At 37.6% G+C, this 24,413-nt stretch overlaps 1 protein-coding gene across 1 annotated transcript; it reads left to right on the top strand.

Annotated features, from left to right (window-relative positions):
• Window positions 1–13,617: 13,617 nt before the first annotated feature.
• LOC311176160 (olfactory receptor 5F1-like) lies at window positions 13,618–22,520 on the top strand (the record flags this gene model as incomplete). The annotated part of the gene is given in 3 exon segments (XM_084241469.1): window positions 13,618–13,884; window positions 21,843–21,908; window positions 21,912–22,520. Coding segments are annotated over 3 exon segments (942 nt in total).
• Window positions 22,521–24,413: the final 1,893 nt, after the last annotated feature.

Genomic DNA, 24,413 nt, shown 5'->3' on the forward strand with positions numbered 1-24,413 from the left:
TTGGCTTTTTCTGCATGGTGTGAGGTAGTAGTCAATTTTCTTTTTTCTTTTTTTTTTTTGTTTTATAGAGGCATGTTTTATTTATTTATTTATTTGTTTGTTTGTTTGTTTGTTTATACATGCACTGGGTACAGTCAGAAGCACGGGAGGGTGAGAGAATTCACCAGAGCCAGAGCGGGGAGCAGAGCAGGCAGAAGGACCGGAGTACAGTGCTGAGGGGAGCAGCGGGCGGCAGGAGAGATCTGCGCGCCATGTGGGACCCTCCTCCTGTGGCCGGGGAGCAGCCGGGGATCGAACCGGCGCCGCAGAGGCCGCGGGTAGCTTCGCAACCCAGCGCTCAACCGCTGTGCCACCGGGGAGGCCCAGTAGTCAATTTTCATTCTTTTGCATATAGCAACCCAGTTTTCCCAGCATCATTTATTGAACAAACTTTCTTTTCTCTAATGCATACTCTTTGCTCCTTTGTCAAAGATTAGTTGACCATGCATCTGGGGTTTCTATTTGGTTCCATTGGTCCGTGTGTCTATTCTGGTTCCAATAACATGCAGTTTTGAATATTATGGCTTTGTAGTACAGTTTGAAATCTTGGATAGTGATGCCTCCATTCCCTTCTTTATTTTATTTTATAAGGAGAGCTTTTTCTCTTTTTTTTCAGGAGAGCTTTGGCTATTCAGCGTTTTTGGTGGTGCCATATGAATTTCATCAACATTTGTTCTATTTCTTTGAAGTATGGCATTGAAATGTTTACTGGAATAGCACTGAATCTACAAATTGCTTTTGGGAGGATAGCTATTTTTATAATGGTAATTCTTCCAATCCATGAGCAGGGGGTGTCTTTCCATTTCTTTATATCTTCTTCTATTTCTTTTAACAGTTTTTTATAGTTTTCTTTGTATAGGTCCTTTGCCTCTTTTGTTAGGTTTATTCCCAGGTATTTGATTTTTTTTTTTCATAAATAAAAGCGATGTTTTTTTTTTTATTTCTTCTTCTTCAGATTTAATGTTTGTGTATAGGAAGGCTACTGATTTTTGTGTGTTGATTTTGTATTCTGCCACTTTACTAAACTGATTGATTAGTTTAATTAGTTTATCTGTGGAGTATTTGGGGTTCTCTATGTATAGTATCATATCATCTGCAAATAGTGATAGTTGGACTTCTTCCTTGCCTATTTGGATTCCTTGTATGTCTTTCTCTTGTCCTATTGCTCTAGCTAGGATTTCCAGTATTATGTTGAAAAGCAGTGGGGGAGTGAACATCCTTGTCTTGTTCCATATCTTTTTTTTTTTTTAATTTTCTAGAGGCATGTCTTATTTATTTATCTATTTGTTTGTTTGTTTGGTTTATACATGCACTGGGTACAGTCAGAAGCCGGGAGGGTGAGAGAATTCACCAGAGCCAGAGCGGGGAGCAGAGCAGGCAGAAGGACCGAAGTACACTGCTGAGGGGAGCAGCGGGCGGCAGGAGAGGTCTGCGTGCCATTTGGGACCCTCCTCCGGTGGCCGGGGAGCAGCCGGGGATCGAACCGGCGCCGCAGAGGCCGCGGGCAGCTTCGCAACCCAGCGCTCAACCGCTGCGCCACCTGGGAGGCCCTTGTTCCATATCTTAAAGGAAATGCTTTCAGCTTTTCACCATTGAGGATGATACCGGCTATGGGCTTTTCATATATGACCTTTATGATATTGAGGTATGTTCCTTGCATCCCAAGAATTTCAAGGGCCTTTATCATAAATGGGTATTGTACTTTGTCAAAAGCTTTCTCAGCATCTATTGATATTATCATATGTTTTTTTATGTTTCTTTTTGTTGATGTGTTGGATTACACTGATTGATTTTCGGATGTTGAACCATCCTTGTGTCCCCAGAATAGATGCTACTTGGTCGTGGTGAATTATCTTATGGACGCACTGTTGGATTCTGATAGCTAAGATTGCATTTAGGATTTTGGATCAGTGTTCATTAGACAGATTGGCCTGTAGTTTTCTTTTTTTGTGTTGCCCTTGTTTGGTTTTGGTATTAGTGTAATGTTGGCTTCATAGAACGTGTTTGGTATTATCCCTACCTTCTCAAAAAAAAATTTTTTTGGCATAAAACATCGGAAATTGGGCCTCCCGGGTGGCGCAGCAGTTGAGCTCTGGTTTGCAAAGCTGCCCACAGCCCCTGTGGTGCCGGTTTGATCCCCGGCTGCTCCCTAGCCGTGGGAGTAGGGTCCCACATGGCACACAGACCTCTCCTGCCACCCACTGCTCCCCTCAGCAGTGTACTTCGGTCCTTCTGCCTGCTCTGCTCCCTGCTCTGGCTCTGGTGAATTCTCTCACCCTCCCGTGCTTCTGACTGTACCCAGTGCATGCATAAACAAACAAACCAACAAACAGACAAACAAACAAATAAATAAAACATGCCTCTATTAAAAAAATCAGAAATTTATTGTCTTATACTTCTGGAGGCCAGAAGTCCAAAATTAAGATGATAGCAAAGCCAGGCTCTCTGTCATGCTCTGGGAAAGGAACTGATTCTTGCCTTTCTCATAGCTTTTGGTAGCCTCAAGCTCCTGTTGGCTCGTAGGTACATCTCTCTAGTCATATGGCTACCTTCTCCCTGTATATTCACATCATCATCCCTCTGTGTGCATCTGTCTCTGTGTTCAGATATTTTTTTAAATAAAGACATCTGGATTAAGTCCACCTAATACCTTATTTTAGCTTGAGAATCTCTATAAAGATCATATTTCCCAATAAGGTCATATTCTAAGATACTGGGGATTAGGACTCCAACATATTTATTTTTTTTCTTTGTCACATTTGATATGCATTTTATTTTTTTATTTTTTATTTTAATTTTATTTTTATATTCCCCATACAATTGCAACCCCCTTATATTAACCCCAATCCCTCCTTTCCCCGCCCCCCAACACCCATATTGTGTCTAAGGTTCATAGTTGTTTGTTGATTTTGATTTTTACTTGACCTACTAAACATAGAGCTTCCATATGATCCAGCAATTCCTCTCCTAGGTAGTTACCCAAAGAACACAGAAACATCAATTCCAAAAAGCACCTGCACCCCTATGTTTATAGCAGCACTATTTACAATAGCTAAGCTGTGGAAACAATCCAAATGCCCCAAAATCGATGACTAGATCAAGACAATGTGGTACATATACACCATGGAATATTACTCAGCATTCAAAAAAGATAAACACATGCAATTTGCAGCAACATGGATGGCACTGGAGGGGATCATGCTCAGCAAAATAAGCCAGAAAGAAAAAGAAAAATACCGGATGGTCTCACTCTTAGCAGGAATCTAGAAAACTTAAATAAAGGACCAGGAAAAAGAATAATTATAAGAAAGTAAACACCTTCTCAATTTTTTGAAGGAATTTAGAAGGATAGGCACTAATTAGTTCTGAATGTTGGTAGAATCCATTTGTAAATCCATCTGCTCCTGGGCTTTTGTTTTTGGGGAGGGTTTAAATTACCATTTCCATTTCACTGTTTGAAATCGGACTATTTAGGTGTTCTGTTTCTTCTTTAGCTAGCTTTGGGTGACTGCAGAGTTGTAGGAATGTGTCCATCTCTTCTAGATTGTTGAGTTTGTTTGCATATAAATGTTCATATTAGTTTCTGATTATTCTTTTTATTTCTGCTGTGTCTGTTGCAATTTATCCTTTTGCATTTGTGATCCTATTTATCTGTGCTTTCTCCCATTTTTTCCTTTGTGTGTCTGGCTAGGGGTTTGTCTATTTTATTTATTTTTTTGAAGAACCAACTTTTGGTTTCATTGATCTTTTGGGTTTTTTTTTTTCGTTTCTATTTCATTTATTGCTGCTTTGATTTTTAGTATTTCCTTTCTTCTACTGGATTTGGGTTTTTTTTGTTGTTCTTTTTCTAGTTCTTTGAGATGTGTGATTAAGTTGTTTAGTTGAGTTCTTTCTTGTCCGTTTATGTGAGCCTGTATTGCTATATATTTTCCTCTTATTACTGCTTCTGCTGTGTCCCACACATTTAGGAAATCTGTGTCTTCCTTGTCATTCAACTCAAAGTATTTTTTTTTAATTTCTTCTTTGATCTCCTCATTAGTGCAGTGGTATTCCAGTAGTGTGGGTTTCAATTTCCGTGAAGTAGAAGGGTTCCTTGCCTTCTTTTTATGGTTTATTTCTAGTTTGATTCCTTCATGGTCAGAGAAGATGGTTGGTATGATTTCATAGTTGGAGTATATGTTGATGTTTGTGTTGTGTCCCAGTATGAGATGGATCCTCGAGAATGATCTGTGTGCACCTGAGAAAAATGTGTACTCAGATTTTTTTGGGGTTTAGTGTTCTATAGATATCTGTTAAGTCCAAGTTTTCTAGATCCTTACTTAGAGCTTTAGTGTCCTTACTTATTTTTTGTCTCGTTTATCTATCCATTGTTGATATTGGTGTGTTGAAGTCTCCTACTACATTTGTTTTTTCTCTGATGTTGGTTTTCAGAGATGATAATAGTTGTCTGATATATTTTGGTGCTCCTTCATTTGGTGAGTATATGTTAATGAGTGTTATTTCTTCTTGAAGTATTGTCCCTTTGATCATGATGTAGTGAGCATCTGGGTCTTTTTTTTTTCCTTTTTGAGTTTGAAATATATTTTATCTTATATAAGTATATCTATTCCTACCTTCTTTTCTGGTCCGTTTGCTTGTAGGATTGTTTTCGATCCTGTTACTTTCAGTCTATTTTTATCTTTTGTAGTTAAATGTGTTTCCTGGAGACAGAAAAAGGTTGGGTCTTGTTTCTTAATCCAGCCTGAGACTCTGTGTCTTTTTATTGAAGAGTTTAGCTCCTTCTTCACATTTGGGAAGTTCTCTTTAATGATTTCCTTGAATATTTCCTCTGTTCTTATGCCTCTCTCCTCTCCTTCTGGGATTCCTGTAACTCTTATATTTCCTTTCCTCATGGAGTCAGATAGTTCCCAAAGTCTTTCTTCAATCTTTTTTTTTATTTTGTACTTCTCTGTCCTTTTCTGTTTTGAATTGTTTTATTTCTGGGTCTTCGAGAGTGCTTATTCGTTCTTATATTTCATCTGTTCTGCTTTTACTTGCTCTCCCGGAGTTCTTTAGCTCCTCCATTAATCCTTTGATCTCTTGCATTTCTTTCACTTCCCTCTTTAGGGACTCAATTTCATTCTTCTGATCATTGATTATTTTTTCCTTATCATTGTTTTATGACTTCTTTCAGTTTTTTAATCATGGCAATTTTAATTTCTGTATCTGTAAGGCTCAGAAGTTCTCCCAAGTCACTGTTGTTGCAATCTGGTGGGTGATTTTCTTTATTTGGTGTGTCTTTTCCTGAGGACTTGCTTGGTTGCTTGTAGTTTTTCTTCTCCCTGCTGCTTGTTTTCTAATTTGTCTTATGCGATGGGACAAGGTGTCACTGGTACTGGCCGGCACTTTTTTGGTGTGCTCTTTCTGGGATGTTGGAAACTGGTGGTCCAGTCGAGTCAAAAACTGTTACACCAGAAGTCCAGTAGGGCAGTGGTACTACGAATATGTTATCAGTTGCTGTCACAGATAATCTCCTCCTTCTGTATTTGTTTAATTCCAGAGGTGGATCTTGCAGTCCCACAGACTGCCCTGGCCGTGGCTTGGCTCCAAATCACTGGATCCCCCACTTGAGCTCCAACTGGCTGCCAGACAGGGGCCTGGCTTGTGGGGCTTTTCTGCTCACCTCTGGCTGTGGGGGCAGCACTTTCCCAGTTCCACACAGTCGAGGTGGATTCCAGACGCAAAGATACCTGGTCTAAAATGGTGAGTCAGGAGGGCATTTCCCTGTGCCCATGGTCTAGAAATTAAGTTTTAATTCATACAACCTTGAGGCATTTCATATTTTATTAAGGTAAATATTTTAATTATGTTGTACAAAGATGGCAAAAATGTTGGCAATGAATCGTCTCAGCATACGTTTATAATGGCCTGATTGAGCTTCTTAATTCAATACATATATTACATTCTTATTATATCCCATAAATTTCATTGACAGGTAAATTATAACAGTATCAACAATTAATGTTAACAAAGTTATTTATCAACAGAAAACATAAAAGTGCCAATCATTTGAACACTTTATAGTATATCAAGTTGTCAGCCCAGAAGTTCAAAGATCAAGAATCTGCCACCTCTTCTACTGTCTCTGGCTGGTCTCCAGATTTCCCTTGTGCCACATGGGACTCTCCTGGGCTGGAGGCAAGGTCAGCCTGATTCACTCCTCACAGGGCAAACTGTTTGAGAGTGACCGAATGTCTGGTATCCAAATGGAACTACATTTTATCATGAAATATTTGGTGTGAACTTTTCAAAGATCAAGCATCACAGACAGGAAAGGAAAGGTGGATGCAGTCAGCAGAGAGGAGCAGAGGCGAGACAGCAGCCACACCCACGGGCATTTCACTTCCCCACATTATATCTTCTTCAAATCCTTTGCATCTTTATGTCTACACTAAATAATAGTATTATTTTATTGTACACTAATCTGATGACCTTTCTCATTTGAATATGTCCATAGAAACACAGACACTCTGGGTAAGAATCCCATGAGATGCCCAAAGGACTTGTTCCCAAATTCCAGGCACCCAGGTAATTAAATAGATGGGGACAAACTTGTGTAAGCATGGAGTGATGCTGTGGTGCCATTCCTAAACAATTTCTGGAAATATTAGAATTAATGTAGGTTACTCTTTTAATTTTGCTTTTATAAATATAACTTGGTAATTTCTCTTATTTGTTCCAAAAATTCTTATGATTTACATTTTTGTAGTATTAAAATATTTTAACATTTTAATGTTTAAAAATTTAAATATTGATGGGTAAATTATAACAACAAAAAGTATCAACAAATGTAAAGTATCAACAAATAATGTTAACAAAAGTATCAACAATGTAAATGTAAAGCATCAACAAATAATGTTAACAAACTTATTTATCGACAGAAAACATAAAATGGCCAATCATTTGAACACTTTATAATATAGCAAGTTGTCAGACCAGAAGTTCAAAGATCAGGATTCTGCCACATCTTCTACAGTCCCTGCCTGATCTCCAAATTTCAATATTTAATATTTTAATATTTAAAATATTAAAATTTTATTATTTAATATATTAATGTTTTAAAATTTTATCTAAAATATTTAAAATTTTATTTAAAAAGTTCACTTATAATTTTATAATATAAAATACTAATATTTAATAATATTTAAATTAAAATATTTTAGATAATATTTGAATTTAAATATTATCTATTTTTATTTATTATTTAAAATATTTAAAATAGTGTTGTAATATTTTAGTAATCATACTGCACAAGAAATTAACATTCTTATTTCTTTTTTTTTTAATAAATTTTATTGTTATATTCCCCATACAATTGCAGCCCCCCCATTCTGACCCCAATCTCTCCCCTCCCGCCCCCGCCCCCCTAAAAGTGTCTCTGGTTCATAGTTTTTTGTTGATTTTGATTTTCACTTTCTTATAGTTATATTTTTATTTCTCAGTGTGTTTATGGTAAATGTCGGTGGCACCTACACCAGTGCTTCCAGGATCGTCTCTAACATGTCACTTGTGGTCCTTATTGACAGTAGATGGTGACTATTCAGATTCTAACTCATACCCTATGGCCTTGTTGATGCTATGAAGGCCTAACTCACTAAGTACAGGGGCCTTGGCCCCAACAGTGGCCCCTGGTCCCACACGTGACCGATAGGGTCAGTGATGTTAGAGGGGAAGCCGCGTTAAAGACTGGAGATGCTGCCCCAGTGAGCGATCTGCTGACAACTGAGATGAAGCCCAACAATCCCCTTTTGTGGCTGGGAGCTACAGAAATTGAGACCAGCAAAGAGTGGTTGGAAGCTCAGTTCCCTCCAGTATACACAGAATATTAAAGTGCACATAAGGGTTAAAAAGAGGAACAATCAATGCTAATAGAGCATATGAGCAGCAGACTATCCTGGCCATCTGAGACACAAGGTAACGTGAGGATATATGTTGCTTATATAATTGTAAAAACATAAAAGGCACTATAATGTGAAAATTTAAAATAAGTCTCTCATAAAGGGGACATAAAGTCATCGTCTCTATTACATTTTGGTGAGTCTCCTCTTCATCAGTCTCCCCACAGCCGACTTCATGGCTTGGTTCCTCAGACTGTATATGACGGGATTAAAGGTGGGGGGCACCACCGTGTAGAACATAGAAATGACAAGGTCAGACATGGATGGTATCTCTGAGGTCGGCTTCAGATGAGCAAATCATGCAGTGGAGACAAACAGCACCACAACCAGCAGGTGGGGAAGGCAGGTGGAGAAGACTTTGGCCTTACCTTCTGTGGATGGGATCTTCCTGACAGCAGAGAAGATGTGGACATAGGAAATGACGATGAAAACAAAATAGCACATACCTAACACAACACTAATGAGAATGGGGAGAACTTCATTCATTAAATTTCCTGAGCACAAAACAGCCAATAGATGGGGGATGTCACAGAAGACCTGGTGGACCACGTTGGACCACCAGTAGGACATGGAGAAGGTTCCAGCTGTGTTCATCACAGCCAATATACTCCCAACCAGCCAGGACACAGCTGTCAGCTGCACACACCTGTCCCTGCTCATGATGACCTCATAGTGCAGGGGTGGCAGATGGCAACATAGTGGTCAAGGCTCATCACCGTGAGCAGGTGTATCTCTGCAACTGCTGACATAACCACCATAGGACCTGGAGGACACAGCCCAGGAAGGAGATGGAGCTGCTGTGCCTCAGAGAGTTGGCAATGGACTTGGAGACTGTGGTTGTGATGAGGCAGAGGTCCGTGAAGTACAGACTCCTCAGGAAGAAGTACATGGGGGTGTGGAGGTGCCGGTCCAGGGTGGTGATGAGGATGATGAGCCCGTTACCCAGCAGGGCGCACAGGTAGACCAGGGAGAAGAGCAGCGGGTGCAGGAAGCCCATGGTCCCCTGGGTGGGGAACCCCAGGAGGATGAATTCTGTCACGGATGTGAGATTGGTCACCCCTGGAGCCGGCATCTGTATTGAAAATGGAGAAGGAAATAGAATGTCAAAATTCCAACGTGGAATATATGTGTTATCATAATAGTGTAATAATTCAATTTATTTTCTTCTAATTCCACCTTCCAGCTCCAAATGAGTCAAAAATCATCATCTATATAAACTTCATTATTCAGCCCATTTATTTCCACTTCATGTGAATGTGGCATTATTACATTTTTCACAGAAGTTCTCAATTATCCCCTACAAATCTTGCATAAATTAAAATCTCATATCTGTCAGCAAACCCGACTGACACCCCTCCTTACTGCTCCAGTCCCTCTGCTCTGGCCTCCTGCCAGGCCCCAGCATCTTTGCCCAGCACAACTCCCAGAGGTTGTCCAGGGAACAGCCCCAGAGGACACATGGCAATGCCCAGCCCCTTCCCATCCTAGAGAGCCCATCCCTGCTCCCCAGCATAGCCCTGGTCTGGGGAGGCCCCACAGGAACGCATATGCAGGGAGATGGGGTGTGCGGGTCCCTGTTTTCCTGTTGCCCAGGACCAGACACTGTCCTGGAGCTGAATGATCTGGGCTCCGCGTTCCCGTGCAGCATGTCCTGACGCCTCCTCTGTCAGATTCCTGCCCCTATGGACTCACTGCTGCCACCTGGTCTGTCCCCTCGTCTCCTCATCTCCCTACCCCTGACTCCCCACATCTGAGGACCCAGAGACCACGTTTCCCGCAGAGTCTCCTCCTGGGTCACATCCACACATCTCTCCTCCAGGATGGGCTTGTCCACCCCGGGTCCCTCCCAGCCCCTATGTCCCCCTCAGACTCATGCACATCTGTGCAGGGAGGAGACCGCTCCGGGGCTGAGCCGGACGGTCTGTGCATGTGGCTGTCCCTGCTGGTCCCAGGGCCCCGGATCCCCCGTGTGCGGGTTTGTTCCTCCCCCCAGGCCCGTGTGTGAGTGGGGACGCCTGGACACGGGGCAGCCCTGCCCACTCTTCTCCCCTCCAATCTCATCCCCCCACTATGGGATGACGAATGGAAGTCCCTGGGGAGGCAGGATCTTTAGGAGAATGTGCTGCTATAGAATTATTGTACGAGACTAGAGGAACAATTTTTGCTATTGTAATGGAAACAAGAAAACAAATTCAGAACCTGCTGTTTTGTGGCCTCTGCCAAAACCTTTTCAGTGACTTAAAATAATATTTATATTGATAATATTATATTTTATATAGCTGTGTTGCTGTGTGGAGTCACGTAAAATGTTCACATCCATGATAGACTGATTTCTACACGTGACTATCACTTCAGTGTGAAGGAAAAAAAGATCAATATTTATCGCCTTAAAATTTATGAATATCTCACTCCCGATTGTGTCATAATCTGGGGATGAACATGAGAAGTTTTCCCTTTTAAATTACTAGTGTGAATTTTAACTTCCTCTTAAGATTCTTCCTCACTGTTCCTAAATAGCTCTCATACGTGTGCTATTTAACATGTGATGCACTTTCATCCCAGTGTTCTCAATGCTGAAATACATGGCTATGAACAATAATTGTCTGATAGACCATAATTAAAATATTATATGACCACAAATATATTAAAAACCTAAGCTGCAGAAGTCCTTTAGTTGAAGAAAAGTAGAATAAAAAATATTTTCCCTTTTTGAAATTCATCCCAGAAAATATGGCATTGTGAAATTGAACTGTGAGTTTTAAATACTAGCTTTCAGTTATAAGATGAATATTTTAACTACTGCTCCTCTGAAATGCAAAATGCATTGTGAAATGATACTTGGTTGTAAAACACGTTACCTGAAAAGAGAAAAAATAAAATTCCCTTTTGTAGGACAACAAAATGAGGTCAGATGTTCATATTGAAAAGCTGACCCTTTGAAATGCAGATCAATGAAATATATATTTATAATGAATATAAAACGTTTAGTTACAAGGGGAACTTCTCCACCTTATTTGACCCACATGTCCAGTCTGTCCTGTGTCCAAAATGGGCTTGTGAGGTCACCAGAGGCTGAGACCAGGGGGCGGGACAGAATTGTGGGAGACTCGGAGGCGGCCGGTGACAGGTGACCCGTCCTGCCTCCTGGATGGCGTCAGCACAGAGACATGAAGGGCGAATGGCCACGTGGAGAGATAAAGAGAGGACATCTACCTACAGTGAAGGAGAGGGACCCTCCAGAAATCAGCCCTGACTTATCTTGAGCTCAGGCTTCTAGATTGAGAACATGGAGAAATAAATTGCTGTTATTTAAGCTCCCAGTATGTGGTATTTGGTTACATCACCCTAACAAACTAATATTCTCAGACATCATATTGTGCACGTGTGTTCACATGTGTGCAGGTGTACATATCAGAGTGAGTGAAGAAAGAACAGAGAATAACAGAGTTTCTCTGTATGTGTGGAAACTGCTTAGGTGGATGTGCAGTTACAATCTTTATAAGAAAATAGAAAGTGCTACAAAAATAAAGTTTTTGAACCTTTTGATTTTGAGTCAAAGACAAGGGGCTATGGTAATGGTTCACAAGTGAACTGGTGGTGGAAATTTTACAGGGAATATACATTGATACAAAAGCTATAAATAAAAAATATATAAAAAAACAAAGAGCTTAAATCTTTATTCAGTGTACTGGTCAGAGTAAAAATATACTTTGTTGATCCACCAACTGTCCTAGCTCTGGATTATATCATAATATGATCTAATAAAATACAAAAATATTTCACTGTGGAAAATAAATGATTCCATCCCTTGTTGTTTTAAAATAGATTATTTAAGTGAATATCTAGAAGCTCTTTGTTTACCTCCCCCATTAAAAATTTAGAGCTCCGCAAAACAAGACAAGACAAAGACAGGCTCTTTATTATATGACTTTTAAGGGAGAAAGCAAGTGTATCCTGAAAACTTAAAAAGCTGTAATGAGTCCTTGAACTTTTGTCCTTGGAAACAGGCCAAACACTTTTCTTTGGGAATTGGTCTCACATGGATGACCCAACCTGGCATTATCACCATCCCCAATATATGAGGTACCCTGGAATCATCAGGAGGAGAGACAAGACAACTCCATCTACTATGTTCTCATAACTCCCTGATATTCTTTAAAGACATCAGCGCAGGAAAATTCCACTTGACCAATATCTTAACAAAAATCTTTGGTCAATTGCTTTACATCATAATTTAAAAAATGAGTGTACAAAATTTTAAAAAGAACTTATCGAAAAGAAAACATATTATCACAGAAATTTCTGACGCAAATGATTTTCATATTTTACTTCTAAGAAAAATTTGAGGGCCTCCCCAGTGGCGCAGCGGTTGAGCGCTGGGTTGCGAAGCTGCCCGCGGCCTCTGCAGCGCCGGTTCAATCCCTGGCTGCTCCCCGGCCACCAGAGGAGGGTCCCACATGGTGCGCAGACCTCTCCTGCCGCCCTCTGCTCCCCTCAGCAGTGTACTTCGGTCCTTCTGCCTGCTCTGCTCCCCGCTCTGGCTCTGGTGAATTCTCTCACCCTCCCACGCTTCTGACTGTACTCAGTGCATGTATAAACAAAAAACAAACAAATAAATAAATAAAGCATGCCTCTAAAAAAAAATAAATAAATAAAAATAAAAATAAAAGAAAATTTGAGGTAAACAATCTGTGGACAGGTAATATTGGAAGAAGTTTTTTTTTTCCCCCAACAAACTTGGTTCACAGTAAGTATTATGCTCAAAATTAGAGGGCTTTAGTTCAAGTCAAATAAATGGACACAGTCAAGGAGAGCATAACACAGATCATTTAAACCTTAGACTCTAAATGGTTCCAGTGCTTGTGGAAACAGAAACACAGAGTTAATGGAATCAGGGTAATGATCAGTGACAAAATTTCAAAAAAACTATTTTGCAGAAATTTGATTTTGAAAAGTCAGTTTAGGAAAACACTTTATCTTCTGGAACTTGTTTAACTATTATTCACTGTTCATATTAATAACTGTTCATATTAGTAAATCTAATACACTCCACTGAAGTCCTTTTAGTTTGAAGTTTATTGTTATTAATTTTATTAGAAAAAGACAGAGTTAGAAATTATGCTTAAAGCAATGCTTTCACTGTTTATTATATTAATGTTTGTTTCATGCATGTTGAATTAATTATAATGAGGAAGATGATATTTGATAATCTCTCTGCAGTCAGTCTACACTGTGGACTCATAATGTCATAATTTAATAGCTCTGACACACACTATAGATCTTGAATTGTCTATGTACTTTACATGATCTAAAAAAATACCTAATATTAACATCTATGGTATAATATTCATATGTGAAATGTATTAGAACAGAGAAATATTTAGAAGACTGTCAGTTTTACTTCAATTGAGCAATATATCTGCATTGATTATATAATGAACAATGATCAATATATACCCATTTCTGTACTTGACAATCAAATTCAATTTTTTCATTATATTCTGTAAACCACTCTTTGATAAGATGCAGAAAACAATTAACAGACATAGATATGCCAGATCATTCATAGAAACCTGAAACTTTTTGTTGTTACATCACCTATCAATTTTGACTTCTCAACAGGTAAAATCAGTGGTGCAAAATGCATAGGTGGAATAACACAAATGTGGCTGACTTCATCCTTTTGGGGTTTACAGATACTGAAGACATCCAGCTGGTGCTCTTTATGCTGTTTCTCCTTATATACCTGGTCACTGTGTTAGGTAATGTGGGAATGATACTGATCATCTGCCTAGATACCCAGCTTCACATCCCCATGTATTTTTTCCTCTGTCACCTGTCTTTCATTGACCTCAGATACTCATCTGTCATCACACCTAAAACCTTAGATAACTTTCTAACCTCCAAAAAGAAGATTTCATATGTGAACTGTTTCACTCAAATGTATATTTTTGTCTTCTTGGTTGCTGTTGAAGGTTTTCTTCTCTCCTCCATGGCCTATGATCACTATGTAGCCATCTGCAATCCTCTCCACTACCCAGTTGTCATGTCCACAAGACATTGCTGGTCCCTTGTTTTTGGGTCCTATTTGGTAGGTTTCACAGACTCCTTAGTCAATGAGCTTTGCATGAGGAGATTGCAATTCTGCCACTCCAATGTAATCCATCATTTTTTCTGTGACACACCCCCAATTATAGCCTTGTCTTGCACTAAAACCCACAACACCGAACTGATGATATTCATTTTCGCTGGCACGAGTCTTGTGGCATCTCTTATCACGATATCAGTGTCCTATGTGTCCATTCTCTCTACTATTCTGAAAATTAATTCCACTTCAGGAAAGAGAAAAGCCTTCTCCACCTGCCCTCTCATCTCATGGCTGTCACCATCTTTTATAGCACTATGATCTTCAGTTACTTAAGACCAAATACGTCCTACTCCTTGGGAAAGGATCAGGTGGCTTCTGTGTTTTATACTATTGTGATCCCCATGCTGAATCCACTGATTTATCGTCTTTGCAACAAAGAAGTGAAAAATGCTGTCCTTAGACTCCTGCAGAAGACAGATGGCTCCAGGCACTTGTAATAGTGATACTGAACATATTTTTAAAGAAATATTTTTACTCTATATCCAATATTTTTACTCTATATTGTACCTTTATATTTTTGTTATCAGGTAACATTGGTTTACATTCCTGTTTCTAAATTTAAAAAATAGGATCCTCTTTTCCAGCTGTTTTCACATTGTTATTCCACCACCAAAACACCTATAGTCCACCCCCATGGAACATGTGCTCCCTCCCATATGTGTTTGCCCCCCTCTTAGTTCTTGCCCCTCTGAATGCCTCAGTTCCATAGTCAGGTTTTAAGGGCTAGGTTTTGAACTTTGCCTTCTGACCTTTTGTCTTGTTTGTCAGTATTACAAAGCTAAATGTCACCACTGAGTATTTGTTTAATTCCTTCTGACATTTCTTTTGGCATAAGCTTTGGAGCTACTCTTTGCTTTCTATACTATACAGCATTTCCTTCAGTTCTGACTAAAAACTAAGGACTTTTTTATTTACTTGTGATTCTGTTGATTTATTGTCACTTGTCCAGATATAATCTTGGACATTTCCATGAATAAGTCTTTATAAATCCATATTGTCATGGATATCACAAAATAGTTCTAATAATTATTGTCTCAATTTAAGGACAACTGATGCACAAACTAAGAAAAGAGAGTTGTCATCTTTTAAACTATAGCATACCAATATCATCGCATAGTCCAGAAATTTGTTATGGAAAAGCACTCCATTGTTAGCTTAATACATACAGCTTCAGCAGTCACTGATTCCATTATATTCACGGAATATAGTAGAGTGGCTATGAGAACTTCTTTAGACCAGAACCTTAGGATTTTGACTCTAGATCTGCTTCCTTTTAGCTATATAATACTTAGTAAGCCACTCACACTTAGAACCTCAGTTTCTGAAACTGTACAAGATAAATAATAATCCCAGGCTTGTAGTGTTTTATAAAGTTTAAAGCAGATGATGAATGTAAAAGTTATAAGGCATTTCTAATAAATAGTGTCCATTATTACAAGAAGATTTACATTTATGTAATATTTTCAATATGCAATGTTTTTTCTTAAGAATATACCCTGGTGTTTTATGGATTAATATTGATTAATTTTTTAGATGAGCACACAAACAACTAAAAAAGAAAATCTCAATGCTTCACAAATTTGGATTTATTAGGGCAGATGTTGATATTGGAGAAGGCATAGAACATTGAAAAAATAGAAGGAAATGTTTGTGTGCATATATATTGAATGTATTAGTAAAATGTCTGGTGTTTCCTATGTACTTTTTTTGCAGCTTTCCGATACTGCGAGTTTAAACTTTGTTAATTCCTTTGTCATTGAAACACTGGGAGATGAATGTGTGGACTTAGATAGAATGTTGTGGACTTGAAGCTCTGTAAGCCCATCAATTTAAAGTGCTGCATTCAGTAAAATCACTTTGGTTTTCACCTGCTGAACATTTAAAGTCTATCTTTCTGTGACATGTTAATAGCTTCAGTCCCCTTAACTTGTTGAAATTCCTTAAATTTTTAAAACCTTGGTTTTTAAGTTTTGTTATATATTTTGCAAGTAGATTTTTGAAGTTAATGCTTCATTCACTTGTTTTCCACTTTTAGTGGAGTAAAGTTGTAGAGCTAAGAATTGACAATAAAGTCAAAATATGTGGTCACCAGTAAAGTTTATCAGGAGAGTGAATGGTTTTCCATCATTTTAATGTTTTTCTCTAAAAAAACTAGAAGGGAGCTGACCAAACTAAAGAAATACAAACCCTAGAAATATGACTGAAGAACTGAGGCTACTACAGTGGGAGAAAAGATGGGCGTGGAGGCAGAATGGGAGGGGGCAATGATCAAGGTAGGGGGTCTTAGATGGCATGGGTGGGGTTTTAATTTTAACCTATTCCCCCAAATCCCCTGCAGTGCTATAATTCAATGTTACCAAATAAAAAAATAAACAAGTGATTAAGATAAAAAATGATCTTCATAATCTCTAATTGTTTTTTAATTTCCTCACAAAACTCCAGCTTTAGAGAAATTCATTCTTTAAGGTTCTTTAAATTTATTTTAGAACTTTTTTAACATTGAAAGTTGTTTAAGAAGATCATTTTTCTTTGGTCCAAGTATTGGGTATTTTTTGTCCTTCACATTTCTGTTATGTTTACTAGAGGGATTGTTTCCATTCACCCAATAATGACGCAAATGCATGCTTGTATTAATAAAATATTTATTTCTCCCAGTAAATTCTTTTGTGTTTATATGTAATTGGCTTGAGTCATCACGGACACTTCTTTTAGGAAGAAGCACATTGATATTCATCTTTACATTGCATTAAGTTATTTTAATATTTCAGTTACTTAAATATTTCTTAATAGTTTAAGTAATAAAAGTAATGCTATAATTACTTTTAATATTTCTGTTATTCTAATATTTCTATCAAAACCATTAATATTATTGTAACTTATCTTTGCTTTGCTACAAATGATATCCAGATTTTATATTTATAGCTATTGTTATTTACTTATATTTGCAAACAGAGATAAATATTTGAGAAGGATTTAATGTTGAGTAATTTGCATTTTTGGAACATCTCTATCTTGTATATGCAATGTATCATTCATATATTTACAGATATTCTGTGGCTTTTTATGAACTATTCTTTCACCTTGCTTTTATTTATGTCTATTTCTATGATGAGTCAATGTGTCCTGTTTGTTGATGTTTACAAAGATGATCAACAAATTCCACATTTTGTTCTTAACACTTACATTTAGGCAATGCTTAATTAAGACAATGCTGTTCTGTTTATAATGTTGCATAGAAAACATTTATATAAAGTTATTGCATATGTGTAAATTGATCAATGGCAATATAAGTTTCTGCATTTCTGCTATAATTTCCCTGTTATATTATTTTTTTATTTTTTTCATTTATTTTTTTATTTTTATATTCCCCATACAATTGCAACCCCCTGATTTTGACCCCCAACCTTCCTTTCCCTGCACCCCCCAAAGTGTGTCTCTCGTTCATAGTTGTTTGTTGATTTTGATTTTTTTCATTCTTATATTTATTCTTTTTCCTGGTCCCTTATTTAGGTTTTCTAGATTCCTATTATGAGTGAGACCATCCGGTATTTTTCTTTTTCTTTCTGGCTTATTTTGCTGAGCATGATCCTTTCCAGTGCCATCCATGTTGCTGCAAACTGCATGTGTTTATCTTTTTTGAATGCTGAATAATAATCCATTGTGTATATATACCACATCTTCTTGAGCCAGTCATCTATTTTGGGGCATTTGGGTTGTTTCCAACGCTTAGCTATTGTAAGTAGTGCTGCTATAAACATAGGTGTGCAGGTGCTCTTAGGAATTAATATTTCTGTGTCCTTTGGGTAAATACCTAGGAGTGGAATAGCTGGATCATATGGAAGCTCTATCTTTAGTAGGTTGAGGAATCTCCACACAGGTTTCCATAGTGGTTGGACCAGTTTGCACTCCCACCAACAGTGCAGGAGAGTTCCTGTCTTTCCACATCCTCGCCAACATTTGTTGTTGTTATTTTTTTTTTAATATGTGCCATTCTCACTGGTGTAAGATGGTATCTCATTGTAGTTTTGATTTGCATTTCCCTGATTGCAAGTGATGTTGAACATTTTTTTCTGTTATATTAATATTTATCATACTTTGTGTGAGATGTGATTTGTTATAATTTAAAACATAGTATTCTAGTTTTCAGTACCATGCCAAACTGATATTAATTATAATGTAATAATGAATAATATGAACAGCTGTGTTTTTAAATTGATATATAAGATCAGTAATGATATATTTTGCTGAGCTCTTATGATGTCCCACAATACTCTAAGGACCTAAGAAGTACTTTAACATACTTTATCTTCATTAGGAGACTCAGATAGCTAGTATCAATACAAATGTTAATCGCACTAATGGACAAACTTTTTTTTTTTTTTGCTAATCAAATTCTGTTGGTCTTTTATTCATTTGCTCAGCAAATCCTTAATATTGATTCTGGAATTTTCATTTATTCTCACATGCTTCATAGTCAATCCATCAGTATATTATATTGATTCTAAATACAGACTATCTTTGGAGTCTGACTGTTTCTCAACACTTTCTATGCTGCCACCCTAGAGAAGGAAACGCCTTTTCCATTAGAAGTATTGCTCCAGCACCCTGGCTTGTGTCCCCACTTTGGATTACTCTGTATATTGAGGAGACTTTTTGGGCACCATCAAGGGGGTCTTCACAAAATAAAAATAATAACAAAAACACTCATAATGATAATGACAGTAATAAACATGGAAAGAAGTTAGGAAGACCACTTCTAGTTAACTTTGAATGATTCATTCTTGCAGTGTAAATACCATCTGTTGGAAGCAGGGATAGATATACACATAGTCAGGTGCTTTCTATTCCTTGGTTCTTGGACTGAAGAATGAGGAGTGGCCCCCCCTGCAAGAGCGTGAGAGAGTGGAAGGGTTAAATGAAGCACAGGCAAAGCTGAGTTATCAGGGAGACCCACAGAGATGGACTGGGGTTCAGTTGCTGAAAGAGACAAATCTATTAGCCTGTTGTAGCTTGTCTATTGTCATTCTTGAATTAAGTGTAATTTTGATAAATGTCAATGCCCAGTTTGTATATTCCCTGAAAAATAAGGAATGGATTTTCTGTCCATAATCTGAATAAGAAAATAAAAGGAGAGGATGTGCATCCTCAGATACCTGCATGATGATGACTCAGGAATTTGGACACATTATCTGTCCCTGAATGACAGGCTGTATTTAGATTGTTGTCAAAGCATAAATCTGAGGAGGGAGCAGGGTGTCAATGACTTTATGGAAAATAGTATGGAATATGCAACCGGTGGTTTTGCTCTCAATTACATGGTAGCTGCCAAGCTAAGTCAAATGCAATCATTATAAAGTAAATGTTACCTGCAACTATGGGAGTCTATTCAATATGAATCATAAGGATATGACAGTGAATACTAGGCATTTAAATATATGTGATTTGTATGTAAACATGTGTATATACAATAACTATGTGTGTGTATTATGTAAACATATATTTATACACCAATATTCATACATTAAAGACTTAAGTCCTGGTACTTCAGTATGTAACTTTAATGATAGGATTTTGTGCAGGTAATTAACTTAAAATTAGTTCTTAAGAATACATGTTAATCCAATGGGACTGGTATCATGAGAGAAAGAATCACAGCACAGAACATGGAGATAAATAGCCATGTGAAGAGACAAACAGAAGATGTCTACCTGCAAGGGAAGGAGGGGGGCCTCACCAGAAAACAGTCCTGACTTCATCTTGAGCTCAGGCTCCTAGATGCAGAACAGTGAGAAATAAATCACTGTTGTTTAAGCTCCCAGTCTGTGATATTTGGTTACAGCAAATCTAACAAATTAACACTCTCAATATCAGTGTGTATGTGCACATGTGTTCACATGTGTGTGTACAGGGGTATATATCAGAGTGAATCAGAATGAGCAGAGGATTGTAGAGTTTTCCTGTATGTGTGGAAACTGCTTAGGTGGAGGTGTGGTACAATCATTACATGAAAATGTCTACCAATAATAAAAGACACTACAAAGGAGAAGTTTTTCTTTAATCTTTTTGATTTTGATACCAGGAGCACAATTCTTTATTTGTTTAAGTGTGATGGTCAGAGTGAAAAATACACTTTGTTGATGCACCAAACCTCCATACACTGAAAAAATTCACTGCGAAAACTGAGCATTCCATCCTTAATGGTTTCAAAAGAGAGTAAATAGGGTTGATTCTAGAAATCAGTTTTTTACATCCCAAAGATGCTGGCTGATTTATTTTTTTTTTTTTTTTTTTTTTTCTTTTTTAAATAAATTTTATTGTTATATTCCCCATACAATTGCAGCCCCCCCCATTCTGACCCCAATCCCTCCCCTCCCGCCCCCCTAAAAGTGTCTCTGGTTCATAGTTTTTTGTTGATTTTGATTTTCACTATCTTATAGTTATTCATTTTCCTGGTCCCTTATTTAAGTTTTCTAGATTCCTGCTATGAGTGAGACCATCCGGTATTTTTCTTTTTCTTTTTGGCTTATTTCGCTGAGCATGATCCCTTCCAGCGCCATCCATGTTGCTGCAAATTGCATGTGTTTATCTTTTTTGAATGCTGAGTAATATTCCATGGTATATATGTACCACATCTTCTTGATCCAGTCATCTATTTTTGGGCATTTGGGTTGTTTCCAAAGCTTAGCTATTGTAAACAGTGCTGCTATAAACATAGGGGTGCAGGTGTTCTTTGGAATTGATGTTTCTGTGTCCTTTGGGTAAATACCTAGGAGTGGAATTGCTGGATCATATGGAAGCTCTATGTTTAGTAGATCCAGAAATCTCCACACAGCTTTCCACAGTGGTTGGACCAGTTTGCACTCCCACCAACAGTGCAGAAGAGTTCCTTTTTCTCCACACCCTCGCCAACATTTGTTGTTGCTAGTTTTTTTAATATGTGCCATTCTCACTGGTGTAAGATGGTATCTCATGGTAGTTTTGATTTGCATTTCCCTGATGACAAGTGATGTTGAACATTTTTTCATATGCCTGTTGGCCATTTGCATTTCCTCTTCAGAGAAGTTTCTTTTAAGCTCTTCTGCCCATTTTTTGACTGGATTATTTTCTTTGTTGTTGTTGAGTCTCATCAGCTCTTTGCAGATTTTTGTGATCAGTCCTTTATCATTAGTGTTGGGTGCAAAAATGTTCTCCCAGTTGGTGGGGTTTCTCTTTGTTTTTGTTATTGTCTCTTTTGCTGTGCAAAAGCTCTTTAATTTGATGTAGTCCCAGCTGTTTATCTTTGCCTTCACTATCACTGCTTTGGGTGATGTGTCTGTAAAGATGTCTTTGATGTGCAAATCACGTAGTGTTTTGCCTATATTTCCTTCTATATATTTTATGGTTTCAGGTCTTATGTCTAGTTCTTTAATCCATTTTGAGTTGATTTTTGTGTATGGTGTGAGGTGGTGGTCAAGCTTCATTCTTTTGCATGTAGCGACCCAGTTTTCCCAGCACCATTTATTGAACAAACTTTCTTTGCTCCAATGCATATTCTTTGCTCCTTTGTCAAAGATTAGTTGACCATAAATCTGTGGGTTTATTTCTGGATTTTCTATTCGATTCCATTGGTCTGTATGTCTGTTCTTGTTCCAATACCATGCAGTTTTGATGATTATGGCTTTGTAGTATAGTTTGAAGTCTGGGAGTGTAATGCCTCCATTCCCTTCTTTTTTTTTCAGGAAACCATCTCTTTCGCTGGCTGCTTTCTGCAGATGTACTTCTTTTTTGCCTTTGCCACCACTGAGTGAATCCTTTTTGGGCTGATGGCTTATGACGGGTATGTGGCTATTTGCAACCCCCTTCTGTACTCCTTGACCATGACACTAGCTGTCTGTCTTAAGATGGCAGCAGGGACGTTCGCAGCAGGACTGCTGAACTCCATGGTTAACACAAGCTACGTGAGCACCTTGCCATTCTGCAATTCCAATGTCATCCACCACTTCTTCTGTGACAGCCCTCCACTTTTCAGGCTCTCCTGTTCTGACACATGCCTGAACGAAAGCATCTTTTCCACTTTTGCTGGAGTGAATATGGTTGGGGCTCTGTTGGTAATTCTCACTCCCTACTCTTATATTCTGTTTTCCATCTTCCGGATGCATTCAGAGGAAGGAAGACACAAAGCACTCTCCACATGTGCTACTCCCCTGACAGCTATAATCCTGTTCTATTCCACCTCCATCTACACTTACCTGAGACCCATCACCAGCTACTCCCTGAATCGGGACAAAGTGGCTTATGTGTTCTACACGGTGGTGATCCCCATGTTGAATCCGCTCATCTACAGCCTCAGGAACAAGGAAGTAAAAAAGGCTTTGTGGAGTGTGATGACGAGGAAAAGGAGACCTTCATTTCTCTGATTAGATCATTTTCTGAATTAAAGTCTTCTGAAGGTTGATTCAAATCTACAGTTTTTTATTACATTTTTCTAAGTAATCAATTCTTTAATATTTTTGTATAATCAATGAAATAGGTATAAATTACCAAGCTTATATAATAACATGGAGCTTTCATTTAATCATTCTATATCTTCTTTGGACCCTCAAAATATGACTTATTTGAACCCTCAAAATAGGACTTACTTGCAATGAAATCTTGATTAGAGGTGGAAAAGTGACTATTTAGAAACAAAAATCGCCATATCACTTGAAACTACCCAGTGAAATAAGCCAAAAAGAAAAAGAAAAATACCGGATGGTCTCACTCATAGCAGGAATCTAGAATACTTAAATAAGGGACCAGGAAAATGAATAACTATAAGAAAGTGAAAATCAAAATCAACCAAAACTATGAACCAGAGACACTTTTGGGGGGATGGGGGCGGGAGGGGAGGGAATGTGGTCAGAATGGGGGGATTGCAATTGTATGGGGAATATAAAAATAAAATTTATTAATTAAAAAAATAAAAATAAATAAAAAATAAATAAATAAACAAACATTAAAAAAAAAGAAACTACCCATATATTGATAGAATGTATGTAATTGTCCATTTATTGTTTTTGTGAAGAGTTATTATAGGGTCAATTGTAAAAAAAGGCAGATCAACTTCAATGGATGAATTCTACACTTATGTAAAAACAGACTCATGAATTTTTTCCATATAGAAATTTATCAATTGCCAATAAAATTCAATTCAACAAATCTTAATGTTAAAGCTAAGCATTATTATTATTATGGGGGTAGACAGGGAATCAGCATTGTAGAATTCTGAAGGAAATGGGGTGCAGTGCATGGGGTTGCTAAGGTGACAGACACATTTTTTTTGAAGGAAAGGCCCCATGTTCTTTCCCTTCCCATTTCCATGGATGTTTCATCTGATGAACTGTAATGCTCATGTCATCTGTGATGTGGCTTACCTGATTTTATGGCTTATCACAAGACCATCCATCTCAAACATCCAGTGCCTTCACTGGACCACCTGAGTGACCTGGGCCACATGGACATTCATGAGACATTGGTGATGTCTATGCACCTGAGAACCATGCTTTCTTCCCATAGGACCACAATGATTACCTGGCCCGCAGGCCCTGCTGCCAATGGTAAGTTCTGAGAGATGTTTCTACTTCATTGAGTAACTTCCTTCATTTTTCTGCACCATCTACCTGCTCATTGACTGACTGCTGTCTCCATCTCTTTTCTGTGTATTTGATGGAATCATATGTCCTCAGATGTTTCATAAATTAATATGACTACTACATTTCTTCCATTAACTACTTTAATTTCCAATAAAACTTAAGAATATAAACAATATTTGGATGAGAAAATGTTATTATAAGCTTAATTTTTGACTTTTTAAGTCATGGTCTCTGCTTTGTCCTTTAGTTCTACATTGAATTCATCTCCTTTACAAAACCTACAAATATTTTCAGCTTTGGGAGTGATTGTCACTAATGATGTTGTTTTTTTAATACTCATGAAACATGGACTTCCTAATAAATTTTATATATTTAAAGCTATTTTTATTTTTAAAGTATTTTAATCATATGTCCTTGCTTACAGCTCATAGCATTTTTATCTTTATTTAACTCAAAATAAAATTAAATTGAAAAATTGAAACTCCTAAATATTATATTGAGTGTGATTTTGTTATTCTATTCTTTCTTTAGAAGCTGAAAATATTAAAAACAATGTTTTATTTACCTTTTTGCTATATATCTCTATTGCTTTTAACTTTTAATTTCCCCATGTTTTTATTTCACTTAAATATATAATGTTACCATATTACCCCCCCAAAAAAAACATATTAATCAGTT

The sequence above is a fragment of the Talpa europaea genome (genome assembly GCF_964194135.1).
Source record: "Talpa europaea genome assembly, chromosome: 8".
Taxonomy (NCBI): domain Eukaryota; kingdom Metazoa; phylum Chordata; class Mammalia; order Eulipotyphla; family Talpidae; genus Talpa; species Talpa europaea.